This window comes from Ostrea edulis, chromosome 3 (assembly GCF_947568905.1).
Source record: "Ostrea edulis chromosome 3, xbOstEdul1.1, whole genome shotgun sequence".
Taxonomy (NCBI): domain Eukaryota; kingdom Metazoa; phylum Mollusca; class Bivalvia; order Ostreida; family Ostreidae; genus Ostrea; species Ostrea edulis.
In genome coordinates, this window is record NC_079166.1 from 10,482,286 (window position 1) to 10,498,132 (window position 15,847).

General features: G+C 34.7%; 2 protein-coding genes across 2 annotated transcripts; one reads left to right on the forward strand and one right to left on the reverse strand.

Annotated features, from left to right (window-relative positions):
* The first annotated feature begins 102 nt into the window (after positions 1-102).
* Positions 103-9,456, forward strand: LOC125676115 (uncharacterized). The gene is made up of 6 exons (XM_048914024.2): positions 103-375; positions 1,745-2,815; positions 5,393-5,496; positions 7,737-7,836; positions 7,959-8,061; positions 8,379-9,456. Exons 2-6 carry the CDS (start codon positions 1,753-1,755, stop codon positions 9,274-9,276), a joined length of 2,268 nt encoding a protein of 755 aa, XP_048769981.2. The 5' UTR covers positions 103-375; positions 1,745-1,752; the 3' UTR covers positions 9,277-9,456.
* Positions 9,457-12,134: 2,678 nt separating this feature from the next.
* Positions 12,135-14,113, reverse strand: LOC125676137 (uncharacterized). Its single transcript, XM_056159993.1, has 2 exons — positions 13,523-14,113; positions 12,135-13,145 (listed from the first exon to the last, which is right to left on the reverse strand). The coding sequence occupies exons 1-2, from the start codon at positions 13,605-13,607 to the stop codon at positions 12,415-12,417; spliced, it is 816 nt and encodes a 271-aa protein (XP_056015968.1). The 5' UTR covers positions 13,608-14,113; the 3' UTR covers positions 12,135-12,414.
* Between the last annotated feature and the right edge of the window lie 1,734 nt (positions 14,114-15,847).

Consider the following 15,847-nt stretch of genomic DNA (forward strand, 5'->3'; position numbering starts at 1 on the left):
ATGTCGCGGTAAACATTACTAACTTAGCAACTAGAGAGCACGACACTTTCAGAAACTGCCCAGGAAATGCTTTTAATGAAGTCATCTTTCTTATTCAAACAGAATGTTAATGCAGTGCCAAGATAAATGACCGGATTTCGTTCAGTAGAAAAGGACGACACATGCTGTCTGTTGGATTAGCTACAAAGTGTTATGATTCTCTTCAACAAATAAGTTTGTTTTATCTCATTATAATATACGAGGACATAGTTTTATACGCAACGGCGACAGTGTTGGAAAATTAACGATCGTTGGAACACGACGCTATAGGACCGTGATACATGATGGTGGAGAGGCGCCGAGGTTTGTTACCATACACCTGATTGTCGACAACAGGTAAGTTATCAAAACTTTTGTAAGCATGGTCAAGGATTAATACTAGACGTTAATAGAACAAAGAGAGCAATGTTCTATACGTATTAATTTAACATAAGTGTGCCCTACGATGGTTCATTAGAATACGTTAAAACTGTTACTCGGTACCTCTAAATAGTACAACATCAAGAAAACTTTAACATCTCGAAAAATCTAACAATTTTTAATATTAGTAAACAACTATGTATACAAGATGATGTTGAAGAAAACTTAAACATCTCGAAAAACCTGGCAATTTTTATATTACTAAACAACAATGTATACAAGATGATGTTGAAACATAATACAGATAGTGACTGTAAAACTATGTCTTATTCTACATGACGATTGTTTATAACAGTGACATACCCATGGTATTAGCTGTATAAAATTTAATTGCTGTGTATACACGCAAGGTCTTTCTTTGTGGTATGGACAATTCCTTATTATTATTTTAGAATATCTACATATTGTTACAAACTCATTGACATTTATTTTTTGTACGTTTGAATATTTGCACAGTTTACACTTGTATTGATGCATTGCTTAATCTCTGTTGCAGAGGAAATAAAGAATGTATGTCTGTTTATTAATTGTTGATAAGTAGCGGTTAACGTCATTGCAATGTTAGAATATATATTTATCAAAAGTATAAAAAGATACTTTTAATGTACAGTGTATATGTAGCTACTGAATTCACGGAAAATACAATTAAAAACAATTCAGTAAAACTCCTGCTGATTGCTTTTTTGTGTTTTTTTTTAAAAAGAAAATTGGTATTTACATATCAGAGGGGGTAGAAGTTGTAAATTAAACTTTAATACGTAGGAAATCTCTAAAATCTCTAAAGTCTTTCTCTAATGTTTGTCTTCAAACTTAATTATCAAATTCACTTCCCTTTGAAGTCAATTTGTGCTATCTTAGAGATCACACGTTTTCCGTTGATTTGTTTCTAAAAATGAGGACTCAAAGCCTGGTCTCAGATAAAATTGTAATTGTAAGTCAAACAGAAGAAGCTTATAACGAAATACAATCAATCATGTCTATACATCTATTTATCTATCTAGATGTATCTATCTAGCAGTCTATCCATCTCTCTCTAATATCTATCTAATATTGCTTTATCAAAATGTGAAGTGAAAATAATGAATTTACATACAATGATGTACATCACAATTCAAATGATTGTGTGATCTACAATCTCACATCAACAGATTGTCACACAATTCATCTAATTGTCATAAATTCAACATAAAGAGTTTGATTATAAATATTCAGTAACTACAATCCTAACGATATAGAATTGGACAGAAACAGTCGTCAGCATTGATCATTTTGTTTGTCATTGCAGTGTTGACGATGAACCACGCTTTGAACTTCCTCACCTTATTTTCCTCTCTCAATGGACCACTTCCATTCCCTGGGCACAGAGTACCAGGACTAAGACCTATTCACCCGATGCCAATGACTCCAGCATTGTCTGCAGGTGTGTCTTTCAATGAAATTGAAAATATTTTAGATAGAAGGAAAGGCAGCCTAACTATCCCTCATTCCATTCAGAGCCATCTCTTCGAACATCAACTTGGTCTTAGTTTTCCACCTCCGAATCCACAACCACCATCGTCAGCCCCCGGAGTTCCACTCACTAACATCATAAACATTCTAAACAGAATGAGAGCTGGCAATAATCATCCTCGTTTTCACCCTGAATCGTCAGATAATCACCAACATCATAGCCATCCTCATCACAGTTCTGAATCTCCCAATTTTCCTATGGATGTCCACCTCCATCAAAGTTTTGAACCACCACATATTCCCTCAGATCATACCCAGTCTCATCAAAATTCTGAATCTCACAATATTCTTCCGGAACATGCTCATCGTCATCAAAGTTCTGAATCGCTTGATATTCTCTCTGAAAAATTCCAATCTCATCGAAGTTCTGAATCTCTTAACATTTCCACAGAGAAAAATCGTACCCTTCTAAGTTCTGCGTCTTCGAGTATTCTTTCGAAACAGAGTAACTCCAGCTCAAATCAGGAACCGTCGAATTTTCATCCAAAGAATAATCATTCTCACCTCAAATCTGAAACACTGAATACTCGTGGAGAACATGATCATCCTCACAGAAAATCTAAACCTGTGAATTTAGAAACTACAAATCGACAAACAAAACATATTCGTAAGAATGAAGGAAAAGGTACCATTGATCATGGAAGTAAAGCATTAATTGAACGCTTTAAAGACCCCATCGGATTCCATGAATTATTGGAGGACTTTGACGTACATATATCCCATGTTCCCAAACCTAATGGAGATGATCATGCTGATATTACAAATATGACAAGAACCTTGAATACCTCAGAGGAGCTTGAAACAGCAGATACAGCAGACAGTGATGATTTTCCTACACTACTAAATGGTAAGAAGTAAATCAAGTAAAATATCTTTGGGAATTAAAACAATTTTGGGGGATTTGCCAAATGTTCAAATGATGTATATAATCATATATGTATTTGATGCCGATGCTTCGTTTTGTCATTTTGTTTGATTTACAAATGAAACGAGAAACCTATTATATGTCTTGGATGCAAGGTGAAGATAATGAACAGTGATCAATCTCATAACTCCTACAAGCAATACAAAATAGATAGTTGGGCAAACACGGACCCCTGGACACACCAGAGGTGGGATCAGGTGCCTAGGAGGAGTTTTATATTCTCAAGACACAAAATGGAAAATATTGTTAAATAAAATTATCTCCTTAAGTACACGGATTAAAACAGGGTCTGATTTATGAGATTGATCACTGTTCGTTATCTTCAGTTTTCATGTATAACCAATTCGCTGGACAGATTTTTCCAGCTTGAAAGAGTTTGAAAATAATGCTATTTTAAAGTGTCTTAGAAATAAATAAGTGGATATTAGTTACTGTAGCTTCAATATCATACTTATATAAAAATAACATAAACATACATGTTTTTATGTTTACGTGTTATGTACATACACATGAATGTAAATTATGTAAGAACAGGTGAGTTGAATTACGATAATGTCTTCAAACAAACCTTTGTTTTTCTTGAGCAACACAAATTTGACCACATAAAAATAAGGATTCTATAGTAATGTAATTATGTGATGAAATTTTCCAGAAAGTTCATTTTTGATTCCTAAATATAAGATACGCCTATAGTTTAAGTAAGATTGCCAAAAATAAAATTCAAAATACATTCAAAATACATTATCAGCCTTCTGGTTATGAACAATAATCACACCCATGAATTAAACGTTACACCTATGTAAAATTGACTTTTTATGCCGCGTTCATGCATCCTATTTATAACTATAACCCATTATCAATCATTAAACTGTCAATAGTGTGTAAACTCCCATATCTATTCTTAAGTGTCAATATCATGTCGTGTCAATTATGTTGCTTCAAAAAGAAATCGAATGGTTGCTAATGACTTGATTGGGTGTCTATTTTGACTGCTATAAAATACTAACGGATAGATGTGACTTTCCTAACAACAGTTACTGTATAGAAAACTAGAGTTTATATAGTAAATCAAAATATCCAGGTTTATAATACCATAGACAAAGTCTTGTTTAAAAGAAGATTTCACGCTGTTAAATGAATTATAAAAGACAGAACAAAACATATTTAAAATGTCCAAATGATTCTCAGTAGCACAAAGTTTATAAAAGAAAACTACATGTATAATCAATGATAGAAACGTATCACACCTTTTTTTTGTTGTTGTTGCTTAAATGTTACTTTCAGTTATTTGATTATTTTTTAGCATACATTCCTTCATTGATCCAACGGGATAGTCGTATACAACACAATTAAGATGTAAATTTTCAGTTATCTATTAAATTTGGCCCCGACGATATGAGTAATTGTATGGTATCATAACACAGCGACCTTTATAGTTTCTGGTTCATTTTCGTCAGATAAGTAGTTAAATCTTACTTCAAACAATAAAAATGGAGACAGAAAAAACGAGGACATTTGCATTTATAACATGTGACCTTTACATGATCAGGGTTGTTCTATTAATATCTCTTCTTCATTATATTAATGTACATCGGGGTCACCTTGTTCAATAGTTTTTTGTTAAAGAAAATGAATTATCATCACAATAGTGGAACTCAAATTTGAACTTCGGTTAGAGTTTACATAAAGAAAAAGTGAAGATAACAAACAGCAATTCTACAAAGAATACAAAATTAAGAGTAGGGCGAACCCGAACCACTGAACATACCAGAGGTGATATCAGGTGCTTCATAGTCGTAAGCATCCCCTGTCGACCGGTCACACCCGCCTTGAGTCCTATTTCAATTAACAAGATATATGTTAAGAATATGCCATTTATTCGAGACTTAACAATTTTTGGTGAAACTTTAGGTACAGTATCTGATTAGCTTTAGGATTATTAGTCTATGATAATTTGCTTTTATTCATTTATGAAAGATTACTACACATATGACCATTATGAGAAAATAGAACCTGTTTTAAATCTCGTTACTCTTCTGATGACGTGTATGTATGACATTTATTGTTTCAACAACGGTTGGGGAAAACGTTCCCGACGTAACGATGAATATTTCTCAATGACATTTTATAAATTCGTCGTTACTTCTCAATTTACATACTATTAATATGTTTTCATTATTGTCAAGATAAGGCCTTCGTTTGAACAATGGTAAAATGAGTTGAATGATTTTGATGCCATTGATACATGAATACAATTGTTCAATAAAGAATATATATTTTAATTCTCAATAGAGTAAGGGAACTTGAATCAGGATCAATGATGTTTTATGATTTATTAATTGGAACTTATTTACAAATCATGATCCCCCATTAATTGTATCCCTTGTAACTATGACATTCATAAGGAATAGAAATAGGACTGTTCCATGTATATCAATTTTGCTTTGACTTTGATTTCAAGAAATGTGTGATGACGATTTGTAGTATTGAATTTTACAGCTTCATTGGAGTGTGATAAACCGTGCCCTGAACCTATCGAATGTTCTTTTGGTTTGCTACAAGAGACCTGTCCTAGATGTGAATGTGCTCCGGACCCCTGTGTCGTAAGTGTCGTGTTCATTTACAATCTAAATACATCATATTGTCCAATGAAATCAGGTTTTGATTACTGCATTTTTATATAATGTTAAACAATGGAAAGTGTTTTAGTGACGTGTTCACATCTTGATTTTCCCTATTGCGTTTATTATACAATATCGTATCGTAATCGTAGATTAGTAAGATTTCAAACACTTGTAATGAATCCCGCAATTAAAAATCACATATAAGTACAGACATCAATATAGCGAACATTGATAACATTAATGTGATTTATGGTCCAATAAAGGTCTAATTTACATGTGCTGAAAACACTCTTGAGTAAATAATGATACATATTAATGACTAATGACAAAATAAAAACTCGATTCATTGAATTAATGAACAGATGTATGGGGATTCGTGTACACACGCACTTTTGTCTTAGAATTTGTCTTCGACTGTTGCATGTATTTCAATGTTTAAAGTATTTTGTACTTGATATCGCAAAAGTTTCCTCAATTCAACTTTTCAAATGACATACATTCTTGAAAAATAGGTTATTTAAGGACTAACATGAATAATGGAAACGTGAATGTTAATGTGAGTGTAAAAGAGTAACAGGGCTGTGAACTTAGGCCTTAAACAAACAGTGAAAAATGAAGAATAAATTACCCGTCCCAAGAACTTGTTTCGGTTGTTACATTCTTTGAAATATCGTTTAGCTAAAGCCAATGTGACATATCTGTTCACTTCTACAGAGTGTGAGATGTCAGCTAAAGCCAATGTGACATATCTGTTCACTTCTACAGAGTGTGAGATGTCAGCTAAAGCCAATGTGACATATCTGTTCACTTCTACAGAGTGTGAGATGTCAGCTAAAGCCAATGTGACATATCTGTTCACTTCTACAGAGTATGTGGCTTATCTGTTCACTTCTACTGCGTATGAGATGCTATCACAAAAATGAGGAATTGTTTTATATAAATTGCAAAACACATAAAATTGAAGGAATTGTTTGGGGGATCTATGTACATCTGTGTGTCAGTTGTAATGAGATAAAGGAAATTGTCATTTTCAAATCATCGAAGAACTAGCATACGTTGAAGAAATTTCAAGAATTACGGAAAATTATTCATAATCATGACGTCACCGTTAAAATACTATGGCTACAAAGTGTAAAATATCTACAAAGCTGGTGTGTCCAGGGGTCCGTGTTTGCCCAACTATCTATTTTGTATTGCTTATAGGAGTTATGAGATTGATCACTGTTCGTTATCTTCACCTTGCATTCTACACATAACATTTATTTTTATTGTAAATTTGCTCGATTCTACCAACTTACCATTCTTACTAATTATCACACTTATGTCTTTGTGTATATGTAGTTATGCTTCACTGTATATAAGCATACTGCATACAGAAATGAAGGTGTAAAAAAAAAAGCAATATATACACATGGAACCGCTCAGTGAAGAGCAATATATACACATGGAACCGCTCAGTGAAGAGCAATATATACACATGGAACCGCTCAGTGAAGAGCAATATATACACATGGAACCGCTCAGTGGAGAGCATTGGGGGTGGGGGTGGGGGTAGATTGTAGTAATTGTTTCTTACATTTTCACAAAACAACTTCTGAGAAAAATCAGGTGGTTTTTTTTTTACTTATGGTAACTTGTTCTACACAATACGAAATGAGCAGCGTAGTGATAACACGATAGAATTTGGAAACACAGTGTCTATCCCCCACCTCTTTACTGTGAGTGTATAATATGACATTGACCTGCATGTTAATGGCGATTTATCAGTAACCATATCTAATCTAATTAAGTACTCATAGCAAAGTTCGTGAAAAAATAATGCCCCACGAATTTCAGAGGAATTCGACATAATGAAACGAATTTGATATTATCGCAAATACATACATGTTGTAATTGTTTCTCTCTTATCTGAATCATTTCATTAATATATATAATATCCAAACATCGGGTACAATTATACAATACGTTTTAAAAAACTAATTCAATAGCCATATGTAAATAAGTGTTAACAGTCTACATTAGTTCGATGTCCTGAGGTATCAATTAACGTACCCATGAAAAGGCACAGATAGGGAACACTTCGGTCAATTGTAAGAAAATAGTCCGTTCTAAAAGTACTCTATATGCACTGTAGCATTATACAGTTGAGAGTTATCTAAGCAGAACTGTTAGTTACAGGATTCAAAAACGTAACAATGGCTGTTTTTTTTATGTTTTAGGACAACCCATGCTCTTCGGCGGAAGAATGCATTCGTATTTCCAATGACGAGTGCGTCGATCAAAACAGCACCACATGTCCCCATTTATATATCTGTCAAGGTGATTAGAAGTTATTGTCTGTACAAATGTTTATATATATCTGGATAATACTACATTAACGTATGCAGTTCATCATAATAAATGTTGCTGTATTTCAAATTAGATCTTAAATTCCCTTTCAGACCTTGGTTGTGATTGTCCTGCTACTTGGGATCCTGTTTGTGGCACTAATGAAGAATTGTCTGTAACAACATACATCAACAACTGCACCTTGAATTGTCACGAGTATGTCTTACCGTTTCCTCAAAATTCTTCTCTTCCTTATTTCAGCAGATTTATAACGGAGGTTTGATTTATCTGTTCAATAACGGATAAGAAAATGTATTTCATACAAAGCAATTAGTATTGAGGGGGGGGGGGATTCGCAATATCCCGTCGTTATTACGAGAAAAGATCTCGAAATTTCAAGAGAATTAACTCGAAATGTTTCTCGTAATTTTGAAATATTTCCTCGTTGTACAAGTAAATTCTCTCCTTTACACTACACAGTTTTCGTAGAAAAACGACATGCACTTGGACTAATTCATGTACTAAATTTTCAGAGGAATGGAAAAGGTTTATGATGGAGAATGTTGGCCGTTAAATATTCCAAGATTTTATTTCAACCAAAATGATACAGACGATGGAGATGAAGAAAACAAAACATTAATTGCTGATACAGTGGACACAGACGATATTATTTTTGAAATAGTGAACGAGACAGATCTATCAAGACGTCCAACATTATCTCCATCTTTGAATATGTATGATGACAATGACACAACAACAACAACAACAACAACAACTACTACTACTACTACAACCACCACTACCACCGCCGCCGCCTCAACAACATATACAACCACAGCAGCAATGCCAACAGGAATTACAACTAAGAAAAACACCATGCCACCTTCTACCGTTATTCCAAACATTAAATCTAATACCACAAAAGAAAACGCAATGGAAACTACAACACAAAATGATATTTTGTTTGCAAAACAAATTATTCAGGACTTTGAGAGCATGCTAAATTTCTCAGCTTTAAACTCTTTAGAGAAAGGTTACGGCAAAAATCGAAGCACAGAAAGTGTGAAACACAATTCACCTGTGGGGAAGATTAAAGAAATCACGGAGTTTAAGAATAGACTTTTCCTCCTAGAAAACGACATCCCAAGAATTCCGAAGGAGTTTCTGCATGTTGTGCATAATACAAGATTTACGAGAAAACCAAAGAAAGCATCTAAAATCAGGTCTCACGTGAAACAGAATTACGACAAACTCAGAGTGGGTCAAATGACCACTAAACCGTCAAATAAAATTGAAAAGGTGAATACGTTAAATCCTGCTGATGATCTCATGTTCGAATCAGATGACGATTTTACTGGGCAAGACTTGCCTAAGTTATTTGATATTTTGAATGGATATCACTTTAATAACAAAACGTGGTCTGGGCAGTGAAAAAATCCATGCTCAATGATTGTGTAGAACGAACCTTACACTGACGAACTACTTCCCCCAGATTCATCCGCACGAAGAAAGCCTACCTATCTAATATACTCAAACTGTTGTCATCAGTATCGGAGAATATGACGTAACGTATATACAGAGACTTTCCTTTTGATACACGTGTGCTATGACGTAGTTTGTTTGGTTCCTTTTCTTCTACATGATATTCCTCGGGATACCTGAGGGGGCGGGGGGCAATGGAAACAATTTTATATTGTAATTAAAATTGTCTTTGTCACAAAAACAGGTGCACCAAATTGATATCTCAAGGAGCTAGTTACCAAAGTCTCATCAATCTTCATTTCCCATTAAAAATTTATTTAGTAATGCTATATAATTGTAAAGTCATGCATACTACTGTGTTTTTATACATCTTTGTACATTGCCAATTTCATCATAATTCTAAAAGTCACACACTTTATCCGTATCCAAGACATGTATCACATCCTATTGCCGTTCTTGGCACACTGGTTTTGGCTACAGATGGCTCCGTTTGCCTGATCGGGATATAGGGCTCACGGCGGATTTGACCGGTCGACAGGGGATGCTTACTCCACCTATAGGCACCTGACCCCACCTCTGGTATATCCAGGGGTCTATGTGTGCCCAACTCTCTATTTTGTATCGCTTATAGGAGTTGTGAGATTGATCACTGTTCGTTATCTTCACCTTTCATTCATTGTGCTATATCTTTCGACATTGCGTGTAATTAAGGAAGGTGATAATTCCCCTGCTATCATTGTATGTCTGATTTTAAAAACAAATATTTAACCTGGGTATTTAGTCAGTTTAAATTATCTTAAGTACTACCATTATAGTATTACTGTGTACACCTAGTACTCTAGGTCTGGGGAAGTAAATAGGTTACCAGAAAAGGGTTATTCACCCCCTCTGAATAAAAAGATAGTCATGTGAATAAATAAGGTATGCCGATTATAGATAATCATATAAATAAATAAGATATGCCGTAGTGAAACATGACAATGGTATATCTCACATACCGAGTAAATATAAGTAAATAAGGTATGCCGATTATATAGTTAGTTATCAGCGATTGACGAAAATAAAATGACTTACTTATATTTTACTATTGACTGCATGGTGGTTTCGTTTCAACCACGTGCCATTTTATCCTTTAACATAGCATTGGCATTTTATTCATTCAATTTAAAAGTAACAGTTAATGTAAAAATCCTTGGGAATCTATTGATGATAAGATCAAAATTGAAAATGTATTTTCAAGTATATGACCCTTGTGTTTTCGAGATAACATTCTTCAAATCGATCTCTATTGCACAGTACCCTGAACGTTCCCTGCGTGAGCGGGAGGTAGTACCGGGAGCGTTCATTGCGTGAGCGGAAGGTAGTACCCGGAGCGTTCACTGCGTGCGCGGGAGGTCGTTGGTTCGAGCCCTGCTCATACTTTGTCCGCGTCAACATAGGAAGTGACAATGTTCGATATTCAGAAGTGAAAGTCAGGAATCTTTCGGATGAGGCCTCACAAACCGAGGTCACCTTTCACATCAGACAGTGACAAGACAGAGAGCTGTCCGTGTTACATCCCTGAGCTATATGCATTGTCTTCACTTACAGCCAGTGACGTCTCTGTATGAGTAAAAAATTCTCAAAGGAGCGTAAAATAAAAACAAAGCGTTCCTCAGATTTCAATTATATAAAGAGTCACCAACTTTTAACTTTCCAATGACTTTCATGCATATACATGCATGTATAGTCAGTTTTTAAATCGAGGTAAGCTACTGACTAACAAATTGATAGTACAGGGATTTCAACAGTCTCGATTGAAGTCAGCATTTCGCAAATTCTATGGTCGTTATAACGATCTACTTCGTCAGTACAATCGCATTGGGTCAAATGCTGTTTCATACCGATTGCTAAGCCGTTCTTGGCACACTGATTTTGACTGCGGATAACTCCGATTACCTGATCAGGATATAGGGCTCACGGCGGGTGTGACCGGGCAACAGGGGATGCTTACTCCTCTTAGGCACCTGATCCCACCTCTGGTGTGTCCAGGGGTCCCTGTTTGCCCGACTCTCTATTTTGTATTGCTTATAGGAGTTATGACATTGATCACTGTTCGTTATCTTCACCTTGCATGCACATATAAAAAAGCAGGAAAAATTCCGCCAGTTATTTTTTATGAGCAAACTTTATATAAACATGATGAGAATTTTCCTGACGCACACTTTTACTACTATCACTTATTAGAGGTATTCGTTTGTAAGGGCATTCAGGATACATCGCTTACTTCTAATATTTCAGAATTCTTAGCTGGACTGCTACTAAACACCATGTCTCTCCGTTCTATGTTTTATAATATGTGTCCTTTGGCACCAAACTTGCTCCGCAGTTGGTGTCATATATATATATATATATATATATATATATATATACATATACATTTATTTATCTCTAGTATATAACATACTTATCTTCAAACTATCAATCGACCTTGTTATGTATGAGCGGTGTGACCAAGGATATGACACTGTAGTAGTCATGGGTGAGCTTTGTGAATGAATGTTCATGTTAGTGTATATTTTTTATTTATTGCCAATGTGTTATTTTAAGAATTTGTATGTTTTGTCTAGAAATGGTCGTGTGATTCTGTAATTAATGTATTGTAGAGTCTATAACTAATTTATTAACAATCATGCATTGTATTACAACAATAGACTTACTCAAGGGATCATAAATTAAATTTTTATAATATATATACATTTGGTTAAAAGATATGAAAAACATACGTGACCACCATACGTGGAAGGAACAAATTAATAAATTATCAAAAGGAAACTTTCTTTTTCTTCTATATATATTTTACCACGCTTCGAATGACGACAAAAAGTAACTGAAACTTTATTCGAACTTCACACTGATATATCAATACAGATTTATACGACACTGATATATCAATACAGATTTATACGACACTGATATATCAATACAGATTTATACGACACTGATATATCAATACAGATTTATATGACACTGAACATGTTGTGTAAAAAGAAGTTCTTGATTGAAACTCGGATTTCAGAAAAGAGTAGAAACATATTGTTACATTCATCAGAGATGAATGGCTTCGTCTCCTTGTTTCTCTCTTGTTTTGGTGCGAACTGTAAAACGGCCAGAAAAATTATTACAATCCCAGGTTGTTGGGTCAAACACATCGTCCCACAATTCCGTTTCAAACACACCCGGTTCTTCATTTTCCAGTTCCTTCAAATCGCGCCGATGATTAAACAGGCGATATTTCATCAGAATTCCGTGCTTCAGTTCTGGAGATATAGCAGATATGTGTTGTGGAGTTCTGTTTTGCTTTATAACTCTGACGCCCTTTTTCTTCTCTTCAAAGAGGAGAGGGAAGTTCATAAGATAGTATATAAACTGATTTTCAATTGGCGGAAAGTTTCTGTCTTTAAAGATTAACTGCTTTGTGAAGATCTTCAAATGCAAATCCTTTTCTTTTAACATCGTAAGGGTATTTGCTTTCGGCCGCCTAAGTAACTGAGAATGACTTGGTAACAGAATTGACGTACGTCTTTCCTCTGTTTTTTCCAAATAAGGAATACAACCTGGCCCGTCTGATTCCCATCGCTTTATACCGCCCTCTCCTGAGGGTTGCTCTGAAATCTCCGTAAATTGGACGCCTGGAAGTAGACTTTCATTAATTGGTTTATTCTGGGCGCTTTGTATATTGTAGAGATTCTCGTTGAAGCCGCGAGGATACCTTTTCTGACGCCTAACCAAAGATATTACTTCCGGGCTCTGCAGTAACTGCTTATTCTTATCCTTGCCTGCGAAAGTGTAAATATAAATGCGCTTGGTAGATACATATCAACAAACCAACAACAAAAAAAATCATTTTTATTTTAACATCCTAATGTAAACATTGAAAAACATCAACAACTCATGTTAAATTAGAATGCCCGAGGATGTTTGAACATCAACGAATGCTACTTTAATTTATTGAATATTACCTTTATTAGTTTAGCATGGATGGCAGATGCAGAATAAGTAGTTTTTATGCTCGCAATAATTGGTGCGTGTATTTCATTTATAGTTCATTTACTTTCATTGAAAAAGATACTGAGATTTTTTTTATTGCTGAATATATGAAACTCCGCTTGGTGTGGGGAAAGTGTAAAAAAAAAAACAAAAAAAAAAAACTCACTTAATCTATGTGGAAGAATTCCTAAATCGTAAAAAACCTGCAAACATCGAAGTTTTTTCATAGACAGAAGGTAATCATTTTCCATGGTTATTTTCTATTGTGATGTCATAGAAATCTTTGACGTCATAGTCAAACGGCTCATCTGTGATTGATGATGTCACAATGAATAACGCTGGTGACGACATTTCGTCGGCTCAGATACTTCCTCTTGTAACGCAAACTTCCACCAGAGTTCGTTTGCTCACAAATTCGTAGGCACTGTGACGTAATGAGGCCTCGACGGGGAGTTTGCTTGTAACGTTATCAGATTTCGCAGTCAATGCTTTGATAATAAAGATTTATGCATGGCAGGAACATGAATTTTGTTAAAGTCTTTTTCAATAGTTATTGTAAAAGACCTTGTTAACCATAATATATTTAAAAAGTCTAAGTTATATATGAATAATCAATTAAATGTTTCAAAATATTGAATCCAAGGGTAATAACTCACTTTTCACTAAATTATTTATCAAGTCCATAATGCGATAGATTTCCTTTATTTTTCACAATCATTTTGTATATTTTTTAAAGAAACAATTACATGAAATTGTTATGAATACTTATTCTATTACATCATTTTAACCACTTTTTTGGTTACTTATCATTTCCATTAGTGGAACTCTTCAAATTAAAGGCGTGTAAAGTCGTGCTACCGGGACACCATACGTAAACATTACTTAGGCATACATAATATAAATTATGGTATCGGATACATATTATATATAACCGACTGCAAACCATAACACTGATTAAAATTCTAAAGTCAAATTTAGGAATTGATTATTCTCACAAGAAAACAGACGAACTTATTAAACTATGTGAGTGAGTGCAGGTACTAGATCTGTCAAATCTGACCGATATAAAGCATCGATCGCAAGAAGAACTGTGAAGGGAAAAACCTATATGCACATCCAACACAACAACTTTTAATGTGAGTAATATGTTTTTAAAGTTATTCTGTCAGACTATGAAGACATTCTATTTTATCATACAATTAGGACAGGTTCATATGGCATGGACTTGGTAATCGTACACGAACACCCCCCCCCCCCCTCAATTTCCATATTTTAGAACAAGTTATATATATGCCAAACTGCGTTTTTAAAGACGTTTATAACACTAATTAACACAACTAATGCGTTTCCAAACTGCATTCAAGCTATTTTGAAAATTACAAAATATTGATGGATTTAGGACAGAGAACATCATTGTTTGGAATTTTTAAAATAGGTGTGGTGGAGTTTAAAAACATGTAACATTTTTAATAAGATTGTGTTAGAATATTTGAAAAATGCAGTTTGACCAATGTATGTTATTTTATTTAAAAATACACCATGTATTTTAACTCTTAAAAGGGGGGGGGGGGGGTGTGCTATGACCGTTTCGTTTATGTCCCAGTAATATCGCACTTGCTCGCGAGACTTGTGTATTTTCTTACCAATGACGCAGAAGAGTCATCAAAGCGCGATAACTCTAACGAGCTGGTAATGAGAAGTAACCTGTTATCAATGTCAAAAAATTGTAATTATTATCAACATTTCACCATAGATAGATAGATAGGTAGATAAAGCACAGACAGTTTCACTTTATTTGGATAACCACTTCCGCCCCTACCGCCCCTACCCGGGGTTGAACTCCTATCAGAAAGTAACCAGCGCGCTAGACCGCTCGACCATCTAGGCAAGTAAAAAGACTTTCGTTAATTGGTTTATTCTGGGCGCTTTGTATATTGTAGAGATTCTCATTGAAGCCGCGAGGATACCTTTTCTGACGCCTAACCAAAGATATTACTTCCGGGCTCTGTAGTAACTGCTTATTCTTATCCTTGCCTGCGAAAGTGTAAATATAAATGCGCTTGGTAGATACATATCAACAAACCAAAAGATAAGTATTCTAGAAAGGTGAAATTACCTTATGTCACAACTCAAAGTCAATGATGGATTGAAGGGGTAAGCATGGTCGGGGGAGACATACCCCTCCTAGCTACATGTACATTTCGTTGACGGAGCATATTGCAATATAGTGTAACATGCCAAACCAAGTTATATATAATTATGAATTAACTATCAGGTATTATTAATCACTCTTCCAGTTGATGTCTTCTGATATATTTGATATTAATATTTTCACACATAAACATACACAGTATCAGTATTTCTTTTGAGTGTCTTTAATTCTTTTCATTTGTTCAAAATTTCCATGTCGAATATACCGAAACAACTTAATGGATTTAGAAAATTAGTTGCCGATCGGCGGACTCGAACCCGGTCCGACCACATGTCGGTC

Excerpts from the sequence above, each read along its gene's own strand:
- LOC125676137 (XM_056159993.1), bottom strand. The coding sequence starts at position 13,607 with ATGGAAAATGATTACCTTCTGTCTATGAAAAAACTTCGATGTTTGCAG. Across the intron at positions 13,146-13,522 it reads AATTCTTCCACATAGATTAA|GCAAGGATAAGAATAAGCAG; the intron begins GTGAGTTTTTTT and ends ACACTTTCGCAG.
- LOC125676115 (XM_048914024.2), top strand. The coding sequence starts at position 1,753 with ATGAACCACGCTTTGAACTTCCTCACCTTATTTTCCTCTCTCAATGGA. Across the intron at positions 5,497-7,736 it reads GTGCTCCGGACCCCTGTGTC|GACAACCCATGCTCTTCGGC; the intron begins GTAAGTGTCGTG and ends TTTATGTTTTAG. Across the intron at positions 8,062-8,378 it reads TGCACCTTGAATTGTCACGA|AGGAATGGAAAAGGTTTATG; the intron begins GTATGTCTTACC and ends CTAAATTTTCAG.